General features: G+C 43.1%; 2 protein-coding genes across 3 annotated transcripts; one reads left to right on the forward strand and one right to left on the reverse strand.

Moving 5' to 3' along the window:
• Positions 1-181: 181 nt before the first annotated feature.
• PAAF1 (proteasomal ATPase associated factor 1) lies at positions 182-25,022 on the reverse strand. The gene is made up of 12 exons (XM_037879673.2): positions 24,812-25,022; positions 24,517-24,557; positions 22,156-22,259; positions 20,722-20,811; positions 15,627-15,725; positions 14,999-15,149; positions 13,115-13,309; positions 10,207-10,298; positions 7,627-7,742; positions 5,284-5,366; positions 3,963-4,045; positions 182-697 (listed from the first exon to the last, which is right to left on the reverse strand). Exons 1-12 carry the CDS (start codon positions 24,856-24,858, stop codon positions 620-622), a joined length of 1,179 nt encoding a protein of 392 aa, XP_037735601.1. The 5' UTR covers positions 24,859-25,022; the 3' UTR covers positions 182-619.
• On the forward strand, positions 24,893-27,757 carry LOC102935385 (cytochrome c oxidase assembly factor 4 homolog, mitochondrial). 2 transcript variants are annotated; one of them, XM_037879827.2, is made up of 2 exons: positions 24,893-25,024; positions 27,218-27,757. In XM_037879827.2, the coding sequence occupies exon 2, from the start codon at positions 27,228-27,230 to the stop codon at positions 27,480-27,482; it is 255 nt and encodes an 84-aa protein (XP_037735755.1). In that variant the 5' UTR covers positions 24,893-25,024; positions 27,218-27,227; the 3' UTR covers positions 27,483-27,757. The 2 variants fall into 2 exon arrangements, with proteins under 2 accessions (XP_037735755.1, XP_037735695.1); XM_037879767.1 differs by having other exon boundaries at positions 24,920-25,059.
• Positions 27,758-27,921: the final 164 nt, after the last annotated feature.

Below are 27,921 nucleotides of genomic sequence, written 5' to 3' on the forward strand. Positions count from 1 at the left end.
AATCTCAAATTTAGTCTGAGATCAAATCATGGCTGCTCACTAAATTCACAAAATAGTCACACTTTGTTGTAGAATAGTCACAAGAAAGATTATGAGGCATTGAATGTGACATGGACATATCAGAGTCGTTTTGCTTTTAAATTAACTGTCTTGAAAATACACAAACTTCTCTACACAGAGGTGATCAAAAGTCAATCCCTTTATTTCAATCAATTCTGCAGTATGATCACCTCCCCGTCTTGTCTCTCCAGCCCCAAGATCATAGTCTTGTTAGAAATACCAAAAATGTCCACTGAATGCTGAAAACAGTTCTGTAAATATATTGCAGATACAAAGGGTCTTGCATTAACATCTTCTATAAGCTGCTTACTGGAAGAGAATGGTCTAAACTTTGGTTGTAATAAGCAGCACAAGATCAAGAATTCTATGTACAGCCTTGTTCTTAGACTTTATCACAACAATGTTCTCAAAGCTTATATATACACACTTCATACATACTGTACAGTCCTAGAAAGGTAGCTTTGCTTTTATTGGGAAGTGCTACATAGCCTAGGTTCCAAACCTAGCTAGACTTTAGCCTTGGTTCTTAGTTCATCTGTTTTCCACACACCACAAGTGGTCAGAGGTCAGAAAGCTGGTATCTCCTCACCATCCCATCTCTGCAACATGTATAGACTTGTTTCTCCCATGTCGCTACCTAGAAGAGGGAAATGAAAATATTATTTAAAAATAAAACCTCTTACATGAACATCGTCCTCATCTGCTTTTCCCACAAGCGCCTTAGTGCTTTCTCCTATGCAACCCCATATGAGTAGGGAAAAACTCCCATCCTCTTAAATCCACCCTTAAAACACACCTCTCCCATGAGGCCGACAAATCACAATAACTGGACACTGGCAAGGTGAAAGACCAGCTGCGGCTGCTTGACAACTCACAATAGAAACATATCCATATTAAGTTAGCTCATCTTAATTAATTAGCCTCTTACAGAGAAAATGAAAAAGTGGAGTATCTTCTTACTATATGTTCCATTCTATGCATCCGATGAAGTGGGCTGTAGCCCACGAAAGCTTATGCTCAAATAAATCTGGTATCTCTGTGTTAACAATTGGAAATCCTACTGGTACCGCAATGGATAGGGCAGTTTGCTACTGACAGAAGCTCACGTACTTCCCCAAATGCTATATTATAGTGGATTCTGAACTCAGCAAAAGCCTGAAGAGAAATGGGAACATTTGAAAATGCAGCAGTTTCCCTGAAGGAAAACTGGAGGAAGAGGGAAGAAGACACATTAGTAAATGGTGAGCGGTCCTGTTGAACAGCACTGTTGGGCATGTTTCCTGGTCCACTAGGTATGTCCATTTTTCTTCAGATTTGCCATTATAAAGATGACTTTGTAACAGCGCCTGGGGTCTATAACGTGACAGCTAAATGCTTTATAGTTATTCAGCAACGACTCTTAGAAACAAGTTTTTTGGGGGGGTTTTGAATTGTTTCAAAGATGACCGATCAAATGAACTCCGTTTACAAGATGGGCTTTTCTGTCAGATGTGAGAGAGAAGATGGATTTCTTTTGCTCACGGATCACCACCAGTTAAAAGTCTGCAGGCCAAACTCTGCCCTTGGGTATGCTGGCCTATGCTGCCTTCAGGGGGTATACTGTTGGAACAGATGGCAAGATATGACTTTGCAATAGGGCTGTCAATTAATCGCAGTTAACTCATGTGACTAGATCAAAAAAATTAATCGCAATTAAAAAAATTAATCACAATTCATCGCAGTTTTAATCGCACTGTTAAACAGAATACCAACTGAAATTTATTAAATATTTTTGGATGTTTTTATACATTTTCAAATATATTGATTTCAATTACAACACAGAATACAAAATGTACACTGCTCACTTTATATTATTTTTGATTATCATTTTTACAGTGCAAATATATGTAAACAAAAGAAACAATATTTTTCAATTCACCTCATACAAATACTGTAGTGCAATCTCTTTATCGTGAAAGTGCAATTTACAAATATAGATTTTCTTTGTTACATAACTGCACTCAAAAACAAAACAAAAGCAAAACTTTAGAGTCTACAAGTCCACTCAGTCCTACTTCTCGTTCAGCCAATCACTAAGACAAACTAGTTTGTTTACATTTACAGGAGATAATGCTCCCCTCTTCTTATTTACAACGTCACCAGAAAGTGAGAACAGGTTTTCGCATGGGACTTCTGTAGCCGGCAATGCAAGGTATTTATGTGCTACATATGCTAAACATTCATATGCCCCTTCATGCTTTGGCCGCCATTCCAGAGGACATGCTTCCATGCTGATAACGCTCGCTAAAAAAATAATGCGTTAATTAAATTTGTGACTGAACTCCTTGCGGAAGAATTGTATGTCTCCGGCTCTATTTTACCTGCATTCTGCCATATATTTCATGTTGTAGCAGTCTCAGATGACGACTCAGCACATGTTGTTCATTTTAAGAACACTTTCGCTGCAGATTTCACAAAACGCAAAGAAGGTACCAATGTGAGATTTCTAAAGATGGCTACAGCACGCAACCCAAGATTAAAGAATCTGAAGTGCCTTCCAAAATCTGAGAGGGATGAGGTGTGGAGTATGCTTTCAAAAATCTTAAAAGAGCAACACTGTGATGCGGAAAATACAGAACCCAAACGACCAAAAAAGAAAATCAACCTTCTGCTGGTAGCATCTGACTCAGATGATGAAAATGAAAATGCATCGGTCTGCACTGCTTTGGATTGTTATCGAGCAGAACCCGTCATCAGCATGAACATGTCCTCTGGCATGGTGGTTGAAGTATGAAGGACATATGAATCTTTAGCGCATCTGGCATGTAAATATCTTGCGACGATGGCTACAACAATGCCATGCGAACACCTGTTCTCACTTTCAGGTGACACTCTGAACAAGAAGCAGGTAGCATTATCTCCTGAAAATGTAAACAAATTGTTTTTTCTCTGAGCGTTTGGCTGAACAAGAAAAAAGGACTGAGTGGACTTGTAGGCTCTAAAGTTTTACATTGTTTTATTTTTGAATGCAGTTATTTTTTTGTACATAATTCTACATTTGTAAGTTCAACTTTCATGATAAAGAGATTGCACTACAGTACTTGTATGAGGTGAACTGAAAAATACTATTTCTTTTTTTCTTACAGTGCAAATATTTGTGGTCAAAAATAAATATAAAGTGAGCACTTTACACTTTGTATTCTGTGTTGTAATTGAAATCTACATTTTCAAATATATTGAAAAACAACCAAAAATATTTAAATAAATGGTATTCTATTATTAACACTGCGATTAATCGAGCAATTAATTTTTTTAATCGCTTGACAGCCATACTTTGCAACTGGAACCTGGTTACAAGGAGAGCTAAGCATCATCATCAACACTGTGGCTGTACGGAGCTGGATCCTAATCCAGTGCTCTCCCCCAGTGCTGTGTTGACTCAGCAGGGTTTATGGGAATAAAGAGTAGCAAAAACTTACTCTGATTTCTGAAATCAACAGATGTGATTCGGAATATGCGCAGTGGGCAGCTCAGCTGGGTAAGAACGATGCCATTTTTACAGTCACTTTTCTAAATAGAATTGTCCTTTAAAATAAACAGGCTTGAATGCAGAGGCAGGAGCCCCTAAGTTCTAATCAGAGCTCTCTCTGACAATGGACAAGTTACTTAACCTCTCTGCCTCAGTTTCCCCATCTGAGAGAAGAGAAATTACGCTATTGTTCCTCAGACACATGACAGGAGGAATTGTTTTTGTAAAGTGTTAAAACTATTCAAATAAAAAAGTAAATTTAAAAATTCACTTCTCAAAAAGGTGCCAGCTCTGCCGGTTGCCAAATCACCAGACAATGGCAGCCATTGCAGAGTGGCACCTTCATTCCCCCTTGCTGTTACTCAGGGCAATAGTGAGCAGACTTAGCCATTACCTTGTATACAGGGTCACAGTCTGCTTCTGTGAGGTCAATTACGTGATCAAGATCTTGCTGAATAATAAAGCAGGTTCCATCACCTAGAAAAAAAACAAAACAGGTAAGGAACACAGAACTGCTTGCAAGATAAGACAGTCTCACAACTACAAACGGACGCAGATTGGCATAATACAGGTACCATTTTGTATCAGAGCCCAATCATTGCTTTAAATCATAAGACTGCAGAAGAACTGCACTTGTTACACAAAGCCAACAGAGTCCTTTGAATAGGGGTTGTGGGCTACCAGTTTGGCCAGACAGACGCTCAGAAGATTGGGGTACTTCATGGAAGAGTCAGTTGTTTTGGGAGACCACTGCGGAATGACGACAGAAGAACATGAGATGTTAGGAAGTTAATGAAACACTGATTAACACTGTTGTGTCCCACTGTGTCACTTGTCATCCTTTTGCAGTGGATATGTTTTCAAAGGGTATGTCTACTCTTGAGCTGGAAGATGTAATTTCCAGCTCGAGCAGATATGTCCACGCTAGCTCTGATCGAGCTAGTGCGCTAAAAACAGAAGCATAGCCATGGGGATGTGAACAGCAGTAGGGATTAGCCACCTGGTTATGATCCCACCGCTTGCACCCCTGCAGCTACACTCCTATTTCTAGTAAGCTAGTGCAGGTATATCTCCTTGAGCTGGAAACTACATCTCCAGCTCCTGCGTAGACCAAAATGTCACTTGGACAGCCAGCTATCACCTTGCACCACAACCCAGGAATTCATAGAGAAAGCAGAGCTGCATGATCGCAGTGAGATGTTGGCTGATCATATGGAGGGATGTGAACATAACCAAGAGGAGAGCCAAGAGCAACTCCAGCTAGCCCTTTGGAAGCTCCCCTCCAGCACCAGACTGGAAATAGGTCAAGAGGTAAAAAAAAAAAAAAAAAATAGATACGATCTAAAAGCTCTGGTCTTTGGTCAGAACATACTCATCACATCCTCTTAATTCACTGGAAGCCTGCTTCTGAACAGCCTGGTATAGTGATTTATACCTCTGCAAAGTGGGTGGGAAACGCTTCCAACTCAGAACAGTAGCATTACACACCCATTTTGCAGAGCCGTAAGAGACTTCATGAGGAGCAAGGAAATGGAGAATCAGGTCCTTGTTTTATAAAGTGCCTTTAACAGTTCTTCTCTGCTTCAGAGGACCGCAAGCAGAAGCTGACGTGTCCACACACTGCAGAGAAATGTGCAGAAGTGTCTTACGAGGATGACGATTAAGGTAGCCACATTGCAAAGTAAACACTGTTGCCTCAGGAACTCTTATACTACCTTGGCTGGCAATAAATCCGTCTCTATAAGGGAGTAGACAAAGCACTGGTGCTCCTGATCTATGAATGATCTGAACTGGAGCCCTAGAAAAACCAGCAGAAACAAGGTCAAAGTATTATAATCAAAGACCACACTGTTGTACTAATTTAGATGGAATATATGGGCCAAAGGTGTTAACATAACCCGGTCACTGTTTAACATTAAATAGTGTTAAACAAGGCTCGGTATAGACCTCAGCCTTCTTAGTACCAGGGCAAACACACCATTAAATATCCTTTTAACCTCTTATTAAAGATAAAGAAAAGAAGGAAACACAGTCAACGCATTTGAAAGGTAAAATATTAAATAAGACGTTCATTTTAACAACATCCCTTGTTCCCTTTCTCTTTAGCTGAAGAGAGTTTGTAAAAGGAAAACTCCTTGTGTTTGACAGTCTCTTAGATTATATGAAAGACGGCAACAACTGTCCTTTGGGGAAAAGAGACGTTAGCTGAGATGGGCTAGAGGTGTTGTTGTTAAGCTCTGATCCCGTTTCATCCCACGTGATGATTGCGATTCAGCTGGAGCTGATGGTGATAGTGATGTCATCTGGGTCCCTCTCTCTGCCTTGGTCTGGTCAGGACAGGACCTCTCTCGAGGTTAGCATAACAAAGACCCAGGGCCCCAGGAGATGGTGAGGGTGGCAGCCATGATGGTGAAGCTTGCTTCAGTACCTGTTCTCTCATTTCCCCCAAAAAGTTTCTTTCTTCAAGGATCCAAAAAGGGAGTGGTGGGTAGAACAAACCAACCCCTCATTTTGTCTACCAATTAGGCCTAGTTTCTGACACACCAATTTTGGTTCATTAATTTGCAGACCCACATTTTCTTGTTTACAAACCCTGACTTCAACACAGTCCTTGAGTTATATCAGTAGGCATTTTTGTTGAACTAATTCAGTTTTTGTGTCTGGTTTTCTTGCACCTGTTTATAACATTCTTTACTAAAAATAAACTTGATCTATTTTTCACAGTTAATTCCCAAGCAGGCAAAAAGGTATAGGCCCAACTGTCAGAACAATGCCCATATGCAATATAATAAAGAACAAGCAAACAGAACAGAGCAAGAAAGTTATTTAAAGATTAAAGTCATTACAGTCACATGAATTATACAGAGTTAGATTGGAAAGCTGGTGGTTAGTCACCATGGACAAGGGATAAAACTGGAAAGATAGAGATGCATCCAGTCTGCAAAGCTCAATATTTTATCCTTCAGTGGATAGATCAGGGCAATGATTTCTCCAAAGGCAATTCCAGAAGATATAAAGGGATCTAAATGCTAGTTAGTTTGTGGGCATGCACCATGATTCCCTCCGTACAGAATTTAAAGAGATTATCCTTAATGAAATAGATGAAAGCTTGGAGATTTTCCAATAACAGAAAAGGAATTTTCAGAAATTGAATGCTAAATTCTCGTGTCATCATCTGAAAGTACCATCTTGACAACCTCCCAAGTGGAATGTGCATTTGGCACGAATATAAACAAAGTTAATCATTGCATTGTACGTATGAGCTTGATGAAGAGCTTTCAGAAAAAGGAAACACTTGGCAGCGGGCAGATCAATTCAAAAATACTAAATTGGAACGGAGAATCATATTGCAAGCGGAATTCACCACTTATAAGGCATGTTATATCGAAGGCCTAAAGAATTAAGCTCATTGTCAGAGGCAGTGGGGGATGGGATTTCCGTCTGGTGGAAGGTGTTTTAAGCTGTACTGGTTGTAGAACAGCTGATAAAATGACGTGGTAGGAAAAAGTGCTGGTGCTTTGAACAGGTTTATATTTAACTCCTACATTATTGTGATTTTCAGTGCATGTCCAGAGCATCCAAAGCTCTGGATGGGCGCGCACACAGCATACAACCAAAAGCTATATAAAGCAAGACAAATTCCATTCTTCAGCATCTCAGCAGTCTATAGAAAATGAATCCGTGTTGTAGTCTCAGTCCAGTTCCTAGTGGAAGAGAGTCTACAACAAAACCACCACAAACACAAGTGGCATCCTCATTGGTCATCTCTGTAGAGATGCCAAGGACTGAATAGGCCAAAGAGACCAAGTTATTCTCTCACTTCTAGCAGGAGTCCCTTCAGATCAGGCCTGAAGCACAGAGGTAGGGCACTAAGAAAAAGACTGAACTGTAACTGACTCTGATACATCTGTTCTGTGGCTAAATATAGGAGCCAGCATCCCCCTGCACTACTGGCGCTTGTGTTGTACCTGCTCTCCAGTCACCATGGCTGTCAATTTAGCTCCTTTCACCAACGCTGAATTCACTGCTTTAAACACTTCACCACACTTGCCACTCACTTTGTATTTCTCACATCCAGCTGATATATATTTCCATCCTGAGTCCCTGCTAGGAGATAGATGCTTGAGAGGAAGGTACAGCAGTTAAATGCATCCGATCCAATGAAGAGAAACACCTGGGAATGAAAGGAGAGAAGACTTTAAATATCAGTTTATTCACAGGTAGCGTGAAAGACAAAACCCACCAGCTTTATTCTTAATAGGAGTCCCAGGGAAAAGGGAATGAGTGATTTATTTAGGAAGTCATGGATACGATCACTTCTGTGAGTTATCACAGACAATTATACACAACCTGTCAGAGGCAACATGGGGCTAACAGCTCTTTGCTCCATCCCAAGACATCCAGAGGCAATAATGCAAAGAAAGCCTCCAGGAATGAGCCTGTCACACTAGCATTGGCAATATATGTAGTTAACACTGCTGGGATTCCCCTGGAGAGATAAGGTAGCACATCATACAGAGACAGCAGGGACAATACTGGGCATAGAATACCCTCCATGGTCTTCCTCCAGCCTTCATTGCAGGGCCTAGAAATCTCACTTCTCTCCCTGCTAATCTTGCAGCAACCTCCCTCTGTTTCAGGCACAACTGTGTTACAGTTGGTGGAAGAGTCTTCTCCAATGCAGCATTTGCCATCTCTCCATTACTTTTCCAAACTCAGACGTTCTCCCATGTCTCTACCTCTTCAGTCTCTTTCCTCTATTTAAACTCTATAAGAGGATTTAAATCTGGCCCATGTTTTGGAAGTGTGTGTACAGGAAATACTATACAAGAAAGGAACCTGTACTGTGTAAAGCAAACATCTGTCCCAATACCAGAGACTGTACTTGTATAAGATCATTGCTACCAGTCTTAACATTTTGTGCAGAGGATCCACTGCCTCAATTTAGTCACTGGCGTGTAAGAGAACAAATATTTAAAGCCAAGTAAGATCATCAGACCTTATAAACCCATTCTTGATGCTTTATGGAGTACAGTGGTATTTTAGCCCTTTGCTGCTTACATTCATCACTCTCTAGACAGAACTAGAGGAGTTCTCAAGGCAGCGTTTGCTCTGTGGGAGCAGTACTTGGTTTATGGATATATTCTGACCACTGTTTAAACCCTTGGAAAGAAGAGTTAAAATCTGGATTATAACTACTGAGTTCATTAAGGGAGATGCGGTCTGAGATTTGTTCACTCCATAGATGGAGCTATTATGAAGAAGTCTTGCACAGCTACTCCCAGTTACTTCTCCACATGTCATTACTGGTATGTCTGGCTTTTGGCACAAGCATATTCTAGGCCCCCACCTTCTTGAGGCTCTATCATAGGCCCTGCTATGCCATTACTACACACTTCCCATTCCTATTCCAGTTTGGGCTGCTCCAAGCCTGTCTCGCAAGTGAGAGAGAATCCCAGGCTCCCAGCTGGTTAGACCAGACCACCCACAGTTGACAGGAAGGCAGAAGGTACTGGTTGGTAGACCACAGGTCTCCATCTGGTAAGATGGCACAAGTGCTCGATAAGGCAGCTCTAGTAAGGACATTTTGGGGAAGGCGGCGTTATTGTAAAAATGAGACCTACTACAAATTCATTGTTGCTGACCAGAGAAGAAGCCATCGCTTGGAATGATCTCATATAGATTGTATGGAGGGTGAGTCAGATCGAATACATTTTTCCAATGAATTTTTGAAAATAATGTAATCCTTTTATGAAGGATTTTTTTTTTTTTTATGAAATGTAAGAGATGGTTGCAAATTAACACGATTATGCTAGGCTGATTTTACACTGGGCTTTCAAACGGAACAACAGTTTTTAGAGAGATTGTACCCATGTTTTTCTTTTTCTAATATTACAACATAAAACCAAACATCACCATGCAGTTGAAAGGGGAGGCCTTAAAATCCAAGGGAAAATGTGTGTGGACATTAAGAATTCCAGGGTGCTTTTCGTAAAACTAGGGTTTGCCGTGGTGTCCTTGGCCAAAATTCCACCGCCGCTCCCCCCACCTCCCCTACTTATATACTGTGTTAGTGACACCCCCCCAGAGAAGGCTGTATTTCAGTGGTGCTGTCTGCATAATTTGCAAAGCATTTTGGGATTAGACACATGATAAAAAGACCATTTTGAACCTCTGCATTAAAATCTGGAACACAACATATGAAAGGGAGAAAATGCAAAGTTATAGCTCCTACCACATCTCTGCCCCTTTAGTGTTAAATTTATGTCTTAATTTACAGGTGTAATAGCCACATTTTCTGAATTTTGTAGTTAAAAATTGCAAACTTCTACTAGCAGTCTTTGCATTTAATTTCCTTTAGAAAAAGAAAGGATTATACACTGAATGGAATTTGCTACATATCCTCATTTCAATGTGTAATCGCTGCATTGATTTCAACGCATCACACTCTCAATATGCATGCTCCAATACTGAACTGGTGCATTGCACACCTGTATGTTATGAAGTCAGGAGAAAAAGTGTATTGCAAACAGACATTAAATGAGTTCCAGATGCTTGTTAACATTTCATCTTATAGGTCAAAAGGTGCTAAGAGGTTTTGAATGGACAGTAGTGAACACGTCTCATGAGATCCTTACCGGCTGCCGGCTCTGTAATCCCACACCTTGGAGCTTTTTGTCTTCCCGAGCCAACAGCAGGATTTTCCCTTCTGTCCCAATTTCACGTTCACCTGTTAAAATTCTAATTGTTATCATCATTGGCAGTGATGCAAGGCATCTTGGCAACAGAATTGGGGATGCTTATGCTGATGGTACCAAAATCTCTACCAGATGCTCATAGGACATACCTCTTTCTACATGGAAATCCAGCAGGTCCCTTTGAGGTTCAGACCAGGACTTGGTGTGGCAAAATGTCTGATGCTTTTGGGGTGGGAAAGGGGAAGAAAACACCCTTTTAACTAGGGAGGGAAAGGCAAGGAGATTCATGTACCAGCAGACAATATACTCATTTCCAAAGGCCTCAATTATATAGGGCCTAATCTTACTCCTGCTGAAACCCACGACAAAGCTCCCTGTGGAGCAGAAGCATACCCCTAAACACCAAGAATGGCAGGGTGGACCAATAATCACACAGATCCTAGAGCCAATGGAACCTCCTGCTAATTTTAGCCAATACATACATGTTAGATGTAATATACACCACATTAAATGAGTATTATGCACATGGTATGAATATAATACCCGTTATAGATATATAGATATTATGATGAAGTTCCTCCTCTACCTTGGTGGGTCTTGCGCTTATTGGCAGATTTGCTCACCCTAGAGATTCATGGCAGCCCTCAGTTTGGCCATTTTCGTGAACCCACAGTCCAGGTCAACTCCTCCTGTGTCTGACCAGGAGTTGGGAGGTTTGGGGGGAACCCGGGCCCTCCCTCTACTCCGGGTTCCAGCCCAAGGCCCTGTGGAATGCAGCTGTCTATAGAGTGCCTCCTGGAACAATTGTGCGACAGCTACAACTGCCTGGGCTACTTCCCCATGGCCTCCTCCCAACACTTTCTTTATCCTCACCATAGGACCTTCCTCCTGGTGTCTGATAATGCTTGTACTCCTCAGTCCTCCAGCAGTACGCGTTCTCATTCTCAGCTACTAGTGCCTCTAGCTCCCAGCTCGTCACACACACGCCACAAACTGAAGTGAGGTCCTTTTTAAACTCAGGTGCCCTGATTAGCCAGCCTTAATTGATTCTAACAGCTTCTTGATTGGCTGCAGGTGTTCTAATCAGCCTGTCTGTCTTAATTGTTTTCAGAAAGTTCCTGATTGGTCTGGAATCTTCCCTGTTGCCTTACCCAGGGAAAAGGGACCTACTCAACCTGGGGCTAATATATCTGCCTTTTATCACTCTCCTGTAGCCAAGGAAACATCTATACACGCTCGTGCTCCACACTCTTCGCGTCCTCACCCTTGCGTCCTGCCCCGATACAAAATGGTGGGACCTCCTGCCACTTCTGGAGGGTGAGGAGCCCCGGTGAGCCAGCCTATACTCCACCTTGGTCCCGAGGCCCGCCGGGGATATCAGTTGGTGACTCCTTCATGGAGCGGTGAGCACGGGCGTGTACTTGGCGCGGTTCACCCCATTCCAGACACCTACCCTTTTTGCGGCGTGAGGGAAACCCTGGCACACATATACTTGGAGTGTGCCAGGCTGCAGCCCCTATTCCAGCTCCTAACGAATATTTTGTTGCGCTTTTGGTTACACTTCTCACCTTTTTATTTATGCACTCCCTATCCGCAGCCCCACAAAGTCACGGGACCTCCTGGTCAACCTCCTCCTGGCCCTGGCTAAAATGGCCATCTATAAAACCAGGGTGAGGAGGTTGGCCGATGGAGTCTCCTGTGACTGTGGGGCCTATTTCCGATCCTCCGTCCGTTCACGTATCCGGGCAGAGTTCCTCTGGGCAGCGTCCACTGACTCCCTTGATGCCTTTGAGGAGCAGTGGGCGCGGTCCGGGGTTCTCTGCTCGGTGTCCCCGTCCGGTTCCCTTCGTTTGACCCTTTGACCACACTCCTGTCCCTGTTATTTCATTAGTTGTCCCCCGTAATCTTTTGTGTCCAGGTCCTGTGGATCCCCCTCTTAAGCTTGGGGGGGGGGAGGGGGGAGATCCTTTAGCAGTGGGCAAGCGAAGCACTTCCCGGATCCCAATAGGATCACTCTCCTGTAGCCATCTGGCCCGACCCTGTCACAATATGCACACACAAATAAATAAGTGTTGGGAAATTATGTTAACTAAATGTACTACGCTCTCCCTATAGTTCCGTTCATCCATGTCAAAAATCCCACTGCACTTTGCAAAGCTGAAGTCAGCTCTGGCATTAAAAAATGGGAAGCCTGTCAAAGCTAAGAGACATGAATGTTGTGTCCTAGCATAGGCTGGGATGCCGCTCTACACCCAACTGATTTGGAGTGTAGTATCTAGAACAGCGATAAGAAAAGTACAGAACAAAACAACAACTGTTGTGAACTGATGGGCTGGATTTTAGTACAGACTTTTGTAACTTGTAAAATCATACTAGAAATACGACTAGTTGAAATGCCTGTCTTTGAAGCACAACTTCTGTGTAAACATAAAGGTCATACTGCGAGATAAGAATTCCTTCCCAGAAGGAGGATATGTATGTTTGTTTTTCATACTGTACTGCTTTGTCTTTAGACAATAAATTTGGCTAAGTTCAGTTATTTGGTTTCAGACACTTTTAATAATGAACTAGGAATGTAGTCAAATAATTGGCCACACCTTTTAGTCTATATCATCCTCTGAAAAGGAACTGTATTCTTCAGCTTCTCTCAGGACTCCAGTGAGCAACCCTGATGGCCCGCTTCCCTTCCTCTTGAGAGTTTACGCTGTCAGAAGAGACCACTGAGGATGGAACTGCTGCCCTAGCGATGAAGGATTCCCCTCTCATAACAGCAGTTACGTATTTTCCCTAGAGTCTGCACATGGTACATCTTTTTAAGGGAAAAAGAAAACCTCTCTATATTACTTACTAGGTGCTTTTTCAGGTGAGCCCAGATTTATTGTATTGTCAGCAACGCCCAGAGCAATGCCATTCACAGGAGAACCACAATCTGCAACAACGCCTAGGCACGCAGATTTCCCACAATCCCAGAGGCGGGCAGTGCCATCTCTAGAACTGGAAATGACATTTCTTCCCCGATCCACAATGGCTGTGTCCAGGATACCTACACCAAAGCAAAGAAACTTCTCAGAAGGGTAGAAGCGAGGAAGTTACAGAAAGCCTGGAAAAAGCACCTATCTTGCTTTAAAAAGCTGGAAGGCAAGCACCAGAATCTCACAGGCAGTAGGCCAGTTGGGTGAAATCCCACTGGAGTTACATCTGCTTACACCAGAACTGAATCTGGCCCCTGAGCTAGATAACCCCATCATGAATTTGGACAGGTCAATGATACTTGTGTATTCCAGATACAGCAACATGGAAAGCATGTTTCTTACCAGCTGTTAACATTCCCTTACAATTTTATAAAAAGAAAAGGAGTACTTGTGGCACCTTAAAGACTAACCAATTTATTTGAGCATAAGCTTCCGGGAGCTACAGCTCACTTCATCGGATGCATAAAGTGGAAAATACAGTGAGGAGATTTATATACACACAGACCATGAAAAAATGGGTGTTTATCATACACATTGTAAGGAGAGTGATCACTTAAGATGAGCTATTACCAGCAGGAGAGTGGGGTGGGGGGAGAGAAAACCTACTCTGAAACCTTACAATTTTATATCACTGTTGTTTCTAACATTTAAAGAGGTATATTTGAATAGTTACAAGGTTTAATTAACAGTCTGCATACAGAAGCAAAGTTCAAATGCCAGGGCTGTTTTTCAAACAAAAGTCAACTGCAACCAGACAAAACCAAATTTAATTATTCTAGCTGACTGCAGCTACTGAGACTCCTTGCGATCCAATTATGTACACAACGGATTAAGTCAATTTTGGAGACAACAGAAATCTGCTAGATTTCCTCTCACTGAAGCTCTGCTACATTTCCTGTCAGATTAATTTACAACATTGTTGCAATATATCCACAAAGCCTCTTACACGTTTTAAAAATCCAAAAAAAGGTCAAGTGAAAATTACGGTAGGTTCACTGCAGGAGTCCAGAAAGATACTGCATTAATATTTTGCTCAACTATTTCGACAGATGCCACTTAAGTTATGTCTACACTACAGCTTGAGTCAGCCTAACTTAAGTCACTCAGAGGCGTGAATAAACCAGCCCTCCGAGTGACATAAGCACTAGTGTGCACAGCGCCATGTTGGAGGGAGAGCTTCTCCCACCCACATAGCTACCATGGCTCACGGAGGTGGTTTTATTTTGCTATTCCTGTCCCCTGCCCTTTGTCAGGTAATCACCCTCCCCTAAATTCAGCACGACCCAACAGACTTTGTGCTCTGAGGCACGAACAGTGTCTTTACTTGTTTTATGAGGCACCTACAACATTGCTGGACATTTGAAAAAACAACAAATCATCTGAAGCAACAACGGTACAACCTTTATTATCTGAATGTCTTGATTAATGCTGAACAACCATTTATACTGAAAATTCCTTCCATTGTAATCCATATAACCAGGGGATATCAGCCTATTTAGGACAGCAAGGAGTTCGACAGTCAACTGTACAGAGAAGGAATAAAATGCTACCCGACAGAACAACTTCAGGTGTTTAGAATAGCAGCTGTTTTTGTCTGTGTTTTATATACAAATGCTGGGAGTCTGAAGAAGAGATTTGAAGCATCTAATGTTAACGCACAGCACAAAAACGTAATAGGTTGATGCTTGAACTTTAGCCCTCTGCTGTGATGTAATTTATATAGGCAGCGGATTAAGCATTTTAAAGGCTAGTTTGTGTACCTCCTTTGTGTCCTTTAAACGTTACTACACAGCTGGCATCTTCTGCTGACCAGATCTTTAGCTGGGCATCCATTCCCCCACTCAGAACCACAAGGCCCGACGGGAAAAACCTGCAACAATTCACATCATACACATGGCCTTCCAATAGTCTCTGGAAAAACAAAGAACTGCATGCTAGTTCCACTGTTATCACCCCGATGCCATCCTGTATGAAGTTATTCAGTACTAGGAAAGCACACAGTGTTTCTACCTAAATCGTGGACATGGTCAAATCCCCCACGAACACAGCCAATCTTCTACAGTGGGATAAGTTCAAAAGCAGACAGTGAACAACTGCGCCGTAGCTACCATCACTTTTAACTATCCCTCCATGTTTTAATATTGGCACTCATCACCATAGCCTCTGAGCATCACTTCCCTTGGGAGATTATGCCACAGTCTATTAGATCTTTGACCTCAGAAGTGAAATTTATGCTAATGTCACTCAAAGAAGAACACCGTAACCACACTGGACCTCAGTGCACAGTCACTATTAGTTAGGAGCCAAAGCTAGGGCCGGGACACTATAATCTATGAACTTGAGACAAAGAAACATATAAGAACCCAAAGATAGAGCCAAAGTTCTTACTCTTATTTCTCCATTAGCCGCCTGCCAGACTTTCATGGTTCCATCGGTGCTGGAAGAGACGCCAAGGCCCCCGCCACTGGAAATATCAATGCAGAGTATCTGTTTGGAAAGACAGCACCAAATAGTTTGAGCATTTTACGTGACCCTACGAACACATGCTTATTTTGCTCACTCCTGCAAGGGAATTTTGCATTGAAGGAGACCTGCTAACCAAAGCATTCAGTAATAACACCTATATAGAGATAGATATTGCAGATTTCACCATAGCACCTGAACAATCATAGTCAATCACTTCACAGGCATAACTGAACAATTTTGGTCTGATAATACTCTCCACATACAAAGCACCTTTCATCTGAGGACCTCAAGACCTTTTACAGACATTGGTCTCAGAGAGGTTAGGAGGCACTCATCGAGAAATGTTAAGAATATGTTTAACAAGGTCTTGGCTTTCTCATTTAGTTTAACCAGAAAAAAGGGTTGTCTCCCTTTTGGGAGGGAAGGGGGCTTGACAGAAGGGAGTAGGTAGCTTAAATGAGTGTTTTCTGATTAAGTTGTATTATACAGACAGACATTCTGTGTCTCTCCCTCAAGGACAAGCTGCTGGTATGATCTGACCTGAACCCAGGATTCAGACATGTTGACTGACTGGATTATCTGACTTGAATCACCTCGATTTCTTACAATTTGGTGGCATTTACAAGCAGAGACTTTGCTAAATTTTTCCTCTGGCTCAGCTCAGAATTCTGCATGAGCAAGGAGATGGAGTGGATTTTGAAGGGCAGGTCAGCAGCATGTATAGATAGCAATAATTACATTTCAATTGGCCAGACCAAGTTTTTGGTTGCCCTGGGTTGAACAGGGGCCAGGATTTTTCTAGACTGTAGGCATAAGCCCCTTTTTGCAAATAAGAAACTGAAGTAATGAGGTTACACAACTGGCCCAAAATAACAGTCAGTAGCAGAGCTTAGACTAGAACCCTGACGCAGACCTTTGCTCTAATTACTAGACAATATTCCCTTCCTTACACTATACGGTACCTAAGTGTAGCCTCTTCTGCTTAACTCCCCGTGCCACGAAAGGGCATTGTGTTTGCGAGCATAGGAAAACAGATCCAAACCTGCAAAACATCAGGTTTGAAATACTCAGACACCCAGCAGCCACAGCCTTAAATTCCAGTAGGGCTGACTTCATCCTCATTAAGTAGATAAACTGACTCCCACACAATTTACCACTTTTTGTGACAGCAAACATTTGCCTTATATCCTTTCACAAATTTCTCTTTCCCCAAAATATTGTGCATCACTGCTGTGATCTGGTAAATAGATTTCTTCTACTCTGAAGGGGGCTGTATTTTAGTTGTGGATGAAGTAATTTTGTAAGGCATTGTGTAATCATATCACTTCACTCACTGATAAAGTACAGCTACTCCTGGGGTGGAATATGACAGCTGGGTAACAGATTGTATCAACAGTGAACAGTTAAGGACAAAACTGTAAGAACAGTCTTCAGCTGAAGGAAAACAGAACATAATTACTCAACCTGGAACTCTGATAGAGTAAGACCTTCGCTCTAGCATCCCAGTAGAAAAGGATATGGGATCCTTACTACTCACAAGTGGTCAGCACTCAGGTTTTATGTCTTATCTAAAATAAAAGCTCATCTAGTGGCATCATACTGAGTCACCAGTTCGATACCAACTCAGAATGAAGAATGCCACCTAATGATTTGCCACCATGTTTTCCCTGGTTTCCTAGCCAAGCAATGACCAGGTCAAACTCTGTTTAGCTCATGAGCTCTGACAAGCAAGACCACAGCTAGGGGTGACATGGCTGCACACCAACAGTACTCCCATTATTACCCATTTTAAAGAAAAAAGTGAATTTGTGGATTGCTTTTGTGTTTAAACCTATTTAAAACTCATATAAGAGCTCTGCTGGCTGGGGCTATTCACTGAAAGCACAAGTCAAATCAGACAATAATTTAGCACGATTTGATCACAGAAATGTAAGACGACAACAGAATAACTTCACAGATAATTCCAATCCTCTCAGCAGTAATACAGTGCCTCACAATGAAAGGATTAGAAATTGCAAAGCACTCTCAGCAGACACTAAAAGGCACAGTGTTAATGTTTTACTAATTCAGAAACTAACAAGGGATCAATAAGCAGGCTGAGGTAATGTGTGTTAAATCAGACCCAGATGCAGAGGTAGAAGTGATAACTGTAGCTTATAGTGTATCTGCTTGAAACTCATCTACCTAATAATAGACATTTACCTCAGTCTGTTTTCCAGAGCCAGCAATCTGCAGCCCATCACCCTCATTCAGTAACATTCAAAGCACAGTGGAACAAAACATCAGGCAATCCCATTTACACTGCGAAAGGATGAAGGGCTTCTGGAGATACTTATGTATTCATGGAAATCAGGAAAAGCAATTCCCCTCTGCTTATGTAGCTGACATTACTAATCTGACTCTCTCTCAACACAACCTCACTTTCTTTTAATACACTGTTGTAGAGATGTGAAAATGCTACTTTACCCAAACATACTGTGCATCAAGATGTATTTTCACAAAGAGATGGAGAACATTTATTTTTCAGCTTCTACTATAGCATTTTCTATAGCACCCATTATCATAGTATCTAAGCACCTCACAAGTAAGTTAGATCTGTATAGCCAAGTCCCTCGCAGACTGTACAGGTTTCTGCTCTTCTCCCTTCTGTGGCAGAACAGGTTTCATTTGGGATACACATGTTTTTTAGTTTCTTTGGGTAAGCTTTATGTAGAGTTAGAAAGTTAGCCAAATCAAAGGCTGATGTTCGCAGCCATGTGCTCCTTTCCAATGCCAAAATGAAAGTCCCAGATGAAATTCAGCTTTGCCATGTCACTTAAGAATGTGAGCAGCTCCCCAAAATAGAGACTGCAGAACAGGGAGGTGCAGTTACTATATGGGAGTAGAGGAGGGGGAGGAGAAAATTAAAAAGCAGAAATATCCCACAAAAATAAGAATTATGTTTAAATAAAGAACAAAGCTGGGGCAAGGAGATGGACTGGAAGCCCAGGAAAGTGAGGAGTCCTCTGTTTATCCACAGAGCAGACACAGGCAGAGCAGGCAGCAGTAGTGTGACCTTACCCAAACTGCCCTGCCCTCACGCCTCGCCCCGGAACTGGAGGGTACACTTTAAGGGGTGAAAGTAACTCATTATTCATAAACCATTCAACCCTAGCCTCTCTGCTGAGTCTGCCAACAAGGGGATTAGGTACAGCTGTTACACCATGGGCACTAGAAAGGCCAAGTTCATTTTCTCTAGGACAAACAGCCACCAATTCAGCAGCTTTGCCACGACAAGCTTGGTCTGGCCTTGAATTAGAGACCTAGAGTTGAAGAGCTCCATACCATTACTAGCCCCCTAGCCCAGCCTGTCATGCTCTCTAGTGTTGTAATGATTTCTGCTGTAATTCACCCATCTTTTCCCTTTATGATGGAACCTGCTGGGGGACTGGAGTGAGCAGAGACTGGAGTTAAAGTGCAGGATAGAGGAAAACAGAGAAAACAAGAGCCAGCCAGAGGAGACTGTGGGAGAAGGGCATCCTTCCCACATTTTGGGCAGGTACCATGTCACCCCGTATGTTTGTACAGGACCTGTCACATTGGTCCCCTGTTCTCACTGGGGTCTCTGAGTGCTACTAGAACAAATAAAGCATCTCAATCTCCCCTTTTACTGACACACAAAACAAGGCACCGAGGTGAAGTGACTTTCCCCATGGTCACACAGGAACTGTGGCCCAGTCAAAAACCAAATGCTTATTGCCTGATTCAGTCTTGTCCTTTAACCACTAGACCATGCTGCCTCCATGGGAAAGTAGGCCAAAAGTGATATTTTTGGAGCCCAGTTATTGAAGGAAGGGATATGGAGTAGCATGGGCACTGTGTAGTATGGCGAATGTAGTGCCATTGTTGTAGTTACTTCAGGAATCATTGCAGTAAATCCAGTGGCACTCTGCTGATCCACAGAACTGCTCCTGTCAAAGAGGTGAAGTATCCAGTTGTCAAAGAGCAATGCTTTCCTATTATTTATGACAGGTACTGTAGTTGTACTCAGAGGCCGCTGTTAGGACCAGAGTCCCTTTGTGCGAAGCACTGTACAAACAAGCATACAGGAAGACATGGCCCCTGCCCTGATGACATTATTTGAGTTTTGTTGCATATTAATGTAATGTAACAATAGGGAAAGTGAAAATCTGATGGTTCTACGAAAGCGGCAAAGAGTCCCTTAGCACCTTATAGACTAACAGACGTATTGGAGTATAAGCTTTTCTTCAGATGCATGTAGTGGAAATTTCCAGAGGAAGGCATAAATAAATAAATATATGTATGCCTGCCTCTGGAAATTTCCACTACACGCATCTGAAGAAGTGGGTATTCACCCACGAAAGCTTATGCTCCAATATGTCTGTTAGTCTATAAGGTGCCACAGCACTCTTTGCAGCTTTCACAGATCCAGACTAACACAGCTACCCCTCTGATACTTGACGGTTCTACGTCACTGGAAAGTTTGTTTTTTCCTTCTTCATTATAACTGGCCAGTTCCTTGTAGCTGTCACAGTAGAATTGGATCTCGAGAAGGATTCCAGGGACCAAAGTTTCCAGAGATTTTTACCAAGAAGACCAAATGCCTCTCTGTATCATATGTGACTGCTTCATGTATTTTTTAGGGGTGTTGGATGGAATTTAACCACAATTAGATTAGATTTACAGGTGACCCAAAAACAGCAAAATGCAACAGCACCTTATTCTTCCATGTAACTAAAGGGAATCTCTATTTTAAGCTGCCCAAAGGATAGCAGAATTTACTTTGGATTGTTTTCATACACCACCCCTTTAATGAACTGGAGAGACCAAGTTTAAAGCTAGAAAGTGGAAATACTAACTTAATTCCAACCTGATTAGAATAGTTTGTTGCTAAGTTTCTATGCAAAGGCATGTTTTACTCCATTTGCTTAACTGGTCTGCAACAATTACAGACAGACAAAGAATGTTATTAACATTCAGCTCCGTGTATCTCTAATCACTCAGCAAGATTACTTACGCTTTTTTGATGAACTCTGCAAAAGCTTGTGTATGGTGCCAAAAATTTTGTGGAAACATTTTCATGAGGGCAAGAAACAAGTATGCTTTTCTAAAGGAGGGGACGGAAAAAGATTACAATATTGTTAGAATTAATTGTACAGAACTATAACATTTACAGTCGTCTTATGTTCATGTACAGATGGAAAACAATCTTTACTATCCCTTTACCGCCTATCTGCTCATTTTACCGACTCAAAAACGTGCTTGTTCCCATTAGTATTGCAGAGGCAAGTCAGTTATAGGAGAACACGCCTGATGTGATCAATTTACCTCATCACTGCCTACTGCAGGGTTTCTTGCACCTTCCTCTGAAACAGCCAATACTGGCTACTGTTGGAGACAAAATATGGGGCTAGATGGACCACTGGCCCGAGCCAGTCTGGCAACCACTATGACTTTTTGTTCTGCTTTATGCACCAGAAACATCAGCTGACTTCCAGTTGGAGGACTTTTGTCATCAATGACATAAAAAGCAGAAAAAACATCTGGATTTTCAGATTCCTAGCTTAATCTGTGGAACTGGCGGACAAAAATATTTCTTGATTAGTAAAACCTAGTACATTTAGAATCTTGATCATGAAAGGTGTTGAGTATCCTCAGCTAGCACCTCTCAATATCGGACATTGGATCTGGAACAGTGAAATAAGAGAAAGCCTCCAGATTTTGTTTTTATGCAGTTATGTATCTAACCAATCCATATTTACAGTAAAATTGCAGATAAAGCCATGTAGGTGGCTTTGCAAAGCAATTGCTGACATATGAAGATACAAAAGGCTCTGATTTAAGGACAGTCATGATTTGTGCATAAAGTGCAAGTGACTTCAGTCTATAGGAAAATCTGAAGAATGACTCTTACTAAAGCTTGAAGTTGCATTTTCATCAAACGGTTTTCTTTCCATGTATGCTTCAAATACAGATTAATCTGACTGGAGGATAGCAGCAAGCACAGCCAGGGATCAAGATCCATCAAGCCACAGAAGATATATAATCCACAGCCTGGTCACACACCACCAAACTTCAGTATATTTAGAGAGCATTCCTCATAGTAGTAGCTAAGTGCCAGTACACCTCAGTGGACAAAGTACTTGGCCTTTCACTTTTAAGATCATATTTTAAGATTAAAGATTTTAAATGAAAAAAGCCTCTTTTCATGTCTAGAAGATATTGGTCCAAAACCCACCACGTGCAACTAAATTCAACTGGTGCAGTTACTATGTCTAATCAGGACAAATTGTTAAGCACTTTCTATGCGAAGGTTCAGATCATAAGGCAGTACATGGAACAGCACACTGTATTGCTGGCATCACACTAGTGAATGACTGTAGCGTTTTAATTTTCAGTAGTAGCTACTTGCTGACCCTTCAAACATACAAATACACTGAAATAAGAGTACCTTGGTTATTTCATTTACAACAAATCCTTCAGAGGCTGAGATCTCTGGAATCCCATCTGAGCCTACTCCCTGGCACGTCAGGCTGCCATACAAAGTAGGTTTCCCTGCAGTACAAAGACATATTAAAGATCAGACAAAATGATGATTTAGCATTTTACACACTTCACATGTAACTATAACCCTGTATTTATTTTTGGCCTTCAGCAATTTCAGTGACACACAGGCAGCCTATTCAGATCCAAAATCTAATCTTCCTTTATGAGGTTTTTTTTTTTTTTTAATTAAACATTCAATCACCAAGTGAGATTCAATTTGGACAAAGGCACTGAATATATCTGGGAGAAAATTCATGAACATGATTGATATGCCCTGTCTATCAGGCAGAGAGGAAGGTTTAGAATTCACAGATCATAACAGGCGAACAAGGAGGGTAAGAATGGGAGCTTCTGCTTAACTCAAATGGTCTGACGGGTTAGTAAAGAATAAATTTGACCAGACAAGCTTAAATGCTTTTTTGAATCACAAAGTTAGTAGATTAAAAGAATGCAGTAGATATATTTTAATTTAACTAAAGCAGTTAATAGTATGTCAGTAACACTTACTTGAAAAATTAATTCACTTTAGCTTAGATAGGAACCATGTCATATGGTCTGAAGTTTGCAGATGTTATTAAACTAGGAGGAGCTGAACACAAGAGTAAACACTGACCTAACAAAAAGGGCCTGGACACAGGCAAAAAATAAAACAGGATTCTGCTTGGAAAACTGCGGAAAACCCCACAAAACAGATAATGATCAGAGATGCAAGAGTGAAGCCTGACAGCAAATAAGACAAGTGTGGCAACAAGGAGAAGGTTATGAGTTCAGGCTGCATATAAAGCAGCATCACATCATATCACAAAAGGAAATAGCTGTTCTCTATAAAGACACAATGTGACCACACCTGGAACACCATGATCAGTTCTGGGTATGTTCCACCTAAGATATTGACAAATTGGAGGGTGCTATGGAAGAGCAATATGAACATGGGGTGGGAGGGAAAAACATTCTTAAGGGTCCCATTCTAAAGTAAGTTCTTCTATTACCCTCTCTCACCGTCATAGCTGAGCACTCTCCAGACTGCACGAAGTGACGTAACTAACACCTATTACATGTGATTCATTCTCTCTCACTTCCTTTCACCAGGAAAACAAGCATGTGCAGTACAGGGCTGTGGTTTATTAGGACTTTTTACTTATAAATCATACATGCTGCTGTGTGTTTATGTTAGAGATGGCAGATCAAAGCAGCATACACGACACTTGAAATAGAAGGTGGGCAGGTTTGTAATAGTCCTTAGTTTCTGGGGGAGTTTATTCCACAATCTGAGACCAGCCCCTGGGAAAGCACAGTCCCGTACACAGATGAGCTTCACTCTTATGGTAGAAAGTTCCATTGTGTCAGAAAAGCAGAGTTGTTGACTACTCTCTTCATCCCTGAACTTTAGGCTTTTAGATATCCAAGGCCTAGACCTTGAAGATATGGACCAAGATCTTGTACTTGATCCCATATTCTATAGACAGAAAATGCAAAGAGTGGAGGACAGATGCAATGGGCTTGCAGTTGCCCGTGTTGATGAGGAAGTGTCCTGAAGCCTTCTGTACTACCTGAAGTTTTCTAAGGGTTGATGGCTTCATGTCCAGGTATATTGCACTACTGTAGACCAGATGAGAGATGACAAAGGCATATATAATGGAGGTCAAGTTATTGCCGCTAGATAGCATTACTTGCGGATGCCGCTATGTGAGGTAAGCAATGAAGAGAAATCCAGGTACACACCTAAACTACAGACTCAACTGACCAATTGTAAGTTTGTACCTTGAACGAACCAAAAGGACTACACTATGGCTGCAAACTCTGATGTAACAGGGCTTTTCCCTCTCTAAGATTTATTCTTAAGAGCTCAGCAGAAACATGCTGTGGTTCACCCCAGCTCCAACTCCCTTGAAGGAGAGCAGGAGGGCTTCATGTGTGCATCCAGACACCCAGCTCTGAATTTCTTGGGTCAGGATAGGACTCCCGGTGTTTATACAGTCTTCCTTTGGGGCCACTCTCCCGGAACACAGAACAAAGGGCAGGGCAAGAGGTGAAATCTGGCTGCAGAGAGCTTGGTGGGGGTGTCATTCCAGGATGGAGATCTCACCACCCACACATTCCCATTTTCCAGGTCAGGTGAAGTGCTTCACGGAGAGAAGACACACCCCTATGTGGCCCCCCAGCTCCATGTATGATGCATTATGTTACGGGTATCACCCAGCTCAGAGCCAGGAAGTCTCTTCCAGTGGCAGGAGAGGGCTGCTGAAGCCGGGGAGTCGCCACTCACCTGGGCTCCTGCAGCTCAGCCAGGCTTCACCTTCGTTCCTCCTGCAGAGAGGCACAAAGGGCCTGTTAGCTACGGACAGGACCAGCAGCACCGGGGGGGGACAGGGCAGCCAGGAAGCACAGAGGGAGGATAAGGAGAGGGGGGCGGCTGTAGGGCGGCGGAACGGGGTGCCGCCCCCAGGACAGAAGGGCTCCGGCGTAGGAAGTGTCGCTGCCGGGGGGGGGGTCACTCCCCAGGAGGGGTCTCTGGGGAGGGTACCGCGGGAGTCATTCCGGGGAGAGTTACCGGCTCCCACCTCAGCACCTGGTTCCAGTCGCTCTGGATCCGCATCGTCGCCGCCATCTTCCCTCGGCACCGGAAACGCCGCCTCCTGACCCGGAAGCGCTGGGGGAGGCTCACCCAATAGGAACGCGCCTCCCCCCCTTCCCTCCCCACCGAATCCTTAAAGGGGCCGCGAGGTGGCGGCGGCGGCGAAGGTGCCTGGTCCTGAGGCTGCTGCCGGGCTCAGGTCAGAGGTGGCTGCTCGCACCCCTCCCCCGCCCGGTGCGTGTCCGGGGCCCGTCTCGGGGGCTGCTGTGGGGGGCGCCGCTCTGGGCTGGCGCAGGGGGCTCGGGCCTGTGCTGGGCGGGGCCGCCCCCGGGGGAGGGGAGCGGTGCCGGGGGGAGCCCTCAGTGCTGGCCGCGGGGGGCTGTGCTGGGGGCCCCTGGGTGCCGGGCCCGCCCCGGGGGTGTGGAGGGGAGCTGTCCTGAGGCCCCCTTGGGGGGTGCGGGGGGGGGGGTTTAAGCCCGGCTCTCCTGGCTCACTTTCCACCTCGGCCAGCTGGGCTCTGGCTTCCCAAATCTCTCTCCCCTGGGATTTCAATCAGGCAGCAAATGAATCCTCCCTTTCGGTCCTAAGCTGCTGTGAGATGCCACCGTGCGCTGTTAACCAGTGGCCACGTCTCACCCCAGCGCCTGGGGTTCGGTGAGCCTGACGTCAGGACCGGGCAAACTGGTTGAAACTATAGTAAAGAACTAAATTGTCAGACACACAGGGGAGCATAATTTGTTGGGGAAGAGTCAACGTGGTTTTTGTAAAGGGAAATCATGTCTCACCAATCTACTCGAATTCTTTGAGGGGGTCAACAAGCATGCGGGCAAGGGGGATCCAGTGGACACCGTGTACTTAGATTTTCAGAAAGCCTGTGACAATGTTCCTCACCAAGGCTCTGAAGCAAAGTAAGCTGTCATGGGATAAGAGGGAAAGTGCTCTCATGGATTGGTAACTGATTAAAAGATCGGAAACATAACCTCAGAGTGTAGACCAGCCCAAAGGGTAGGAATAAAGGGTCAGTTTTCAGAATGGAGAGAGGTAAATAGTGGTGTCCCCCCCCGCAGGTCTGTACTGGTCCAGTCCTATTCAACATATTCATAAATGATCTGGGAAAAGGGGTAAACAGTGAAGGGGCAACATTTGCAGATGATACAAAACTACTCAAGATAGTTAGTTCCAGGCAGATTGCGAAGAGCTACAAAAGGATCTCTCAAAGCTGGGTGACTGGGCAACAAAAATGGCAGATGAAATTCAGTGTTGATAAATGCAAAGTAATGCACATTGGAAAACATAATCCCAACTATACATATAAAATGATGGGGTCTAAATTAGCTTTTACGGCTCAGGAAAGAGATCTTGGAGTCATTGTGGATAGTTCTCTGAAAACATCCACTCAGTGTGCAGCGGCAGTCAAAAAAGTGAACAGAATGTTGGGAATCATTAAGAAAGGGATAGATAAGACAAAATATCATACTGCCTCTATATAAATCCATGGTACACCCACATCTTGAATGCTGCGTGCAGATGTGGTTGCCCCATCTCAAAAAGGATATATTGGAATTGAAAAAGGTTCAGAAAAGGGCAACAAAAATAATTAGGGGTATGGAATGTCTTCCGTATGAGGAGAGATTAATAAGACTGGGACTTTTCAGCTTGGAAAAGAGATGACTAAGGGGGGGGATGTTATTGAAGGTCTATAAAATCATAACTGGTGTGGAGAAAGTAAATAAGGAAGTGTTATTTACTACTTCACAAAACACAAGAAGTAAGGGGTCACCAAATGAAATGAATAGGCAGCAGGTTTAAAACAAACAAAAGGAAGTATTTCTTCACACAATTCACAGTCAACCTGTGGAACTCTTTGCCGGAGGATGTTGTGAAGGCCAAGACTCTAAGAGGGTTCGAAAAAGAACTTGATAGTTCATGGAGGATAGGTCCATCAACGGATGCATCCGATGAAGTGAGCTGTAGCTCACGAAAGCTTATGCTCAAATAAATTTGTTAGTCTCTGAGGTGCCACAAGTCCTCCTTTTCTTTTTGCGGATACAGACTAACACGGCTGCTATTCTGAAACCTGTCATTAAATCTTTAATGTTTGTAAAATTCTTTGAGTTCCCTAGAAGATGCTATAGAAGGGCAAAATATTCACAAGGAGTATGGGAGGTCCCGCCAAGGTTGGGGTGGCAGTAGGGAATGCTGGGAACATGGATATGCAGAGTGAAGGCTGGGAGTACAGTATCTCCACTGGCTCTTCTCCCCTCCTACCCTATCATTTCTTGTTTGTGATTCCCCAGTGGCACAAGCCCTGTGATTGAGTTTTTGTGACAGAGTTTTCTAATGACATTTTCCTCCCCCCTCTGCTACTCTCCTCTGATCGGTTACTCCTTAGATCCAACAAGATGTCTGGTCCCAGCCCTCAAGGTCACAACTGGAGCCAGAAGTCCGAAGACGAGGAGGATCCCTTGGATCAAATGATCTTGCGCACTGGCTGCGCCACTTTCCATTATGCAGTGCAGGAGTGCATGGCCGAACACCAGGACTGGAGGAAGTGTCAGCAGCAGGTTCAGGCCTTCAAGGACTGCATGAAGGAACATCAGAAGCAACGAACAGAGGAACTGCAGAAGAGGCAAAGGTTAGCCCAGGCCAAGAGCTGACAGAAAAGACTCAAGCTTGAAGCTCAAAGGATCCAAGAGTCCAACTCAGCCAGAGCATGGAGAATTTAACTCCTGAGAAATATCCTGCTGAATCAGAGGGATAAAACCTTCTCTCTCGGGACCTGGCACGTGTATTAAGGGGACTGATCACAGTAATTAGGATGGGGGTGGCTTCGCTGATGATGTGTCACTGAATATTTTTTTACAGTACAAATATCAGGTAAAAATTTATTTTAAATTTTCAGGTGAAAAAATAAATGGATTTATTGTTCCTACTTTGGGCAATCCTGTCATTCCTGTTCTGTCTCATGTTGTTCTATAGCGCCCATCGCTGTAATACAGGAGCTGAGGATGATTTAACATTGTACCCAGGGCAGCCACGGGTACATTCTCCGTTCAATGCACTCATGCTATGTAAGAAATAAAAAAGGATTATTTG

Source organism: Chelonia mydas, chromosome 1, assembly GCF_015237465.2.
Source record: "Chelonia mydas isolate rCheMyd1 chromosome 1, rCheMyd1.pri.v2, whole genome shotgun sequence".
NCBI lineage: Eukaryota > Metazoa > Chordata > Testudines > Cheloniidae > Chelonia > Chelonia mydas.

Bases quoted from the DNA above. Each gene is read 5' to 3' on its own strand.
- PAAF1 (XM_037879673.2), bottom strand. From the start codon at position 24,858: ATGGCGGCGACGATGCGGATCCAGAGCGACTGGAACCAGGTGCTGAG. The intron at 15,726-20,721 runs GTAAGTAATCTT...CTTTCCAAACAG, and splicing joins GCAGAGTTCATCAAAAAAGC to ATACTCTGCATTGATATTTC. The intron at 5,367-7,626 runs GTGAGTGGCAAG...TGGTTTTTCTAG, and splicing joins CTGGATGTGAGAAATACAAA to GGCTCCAGTTCAGATCATTC.
- LOC102935385 (XM_037879827.2), top strand. From the start codon at position 27,228: ATGTCTGGTCCCAGCCCTCAAGGTCACAACTGGAGCCAGAAGTCCGAA.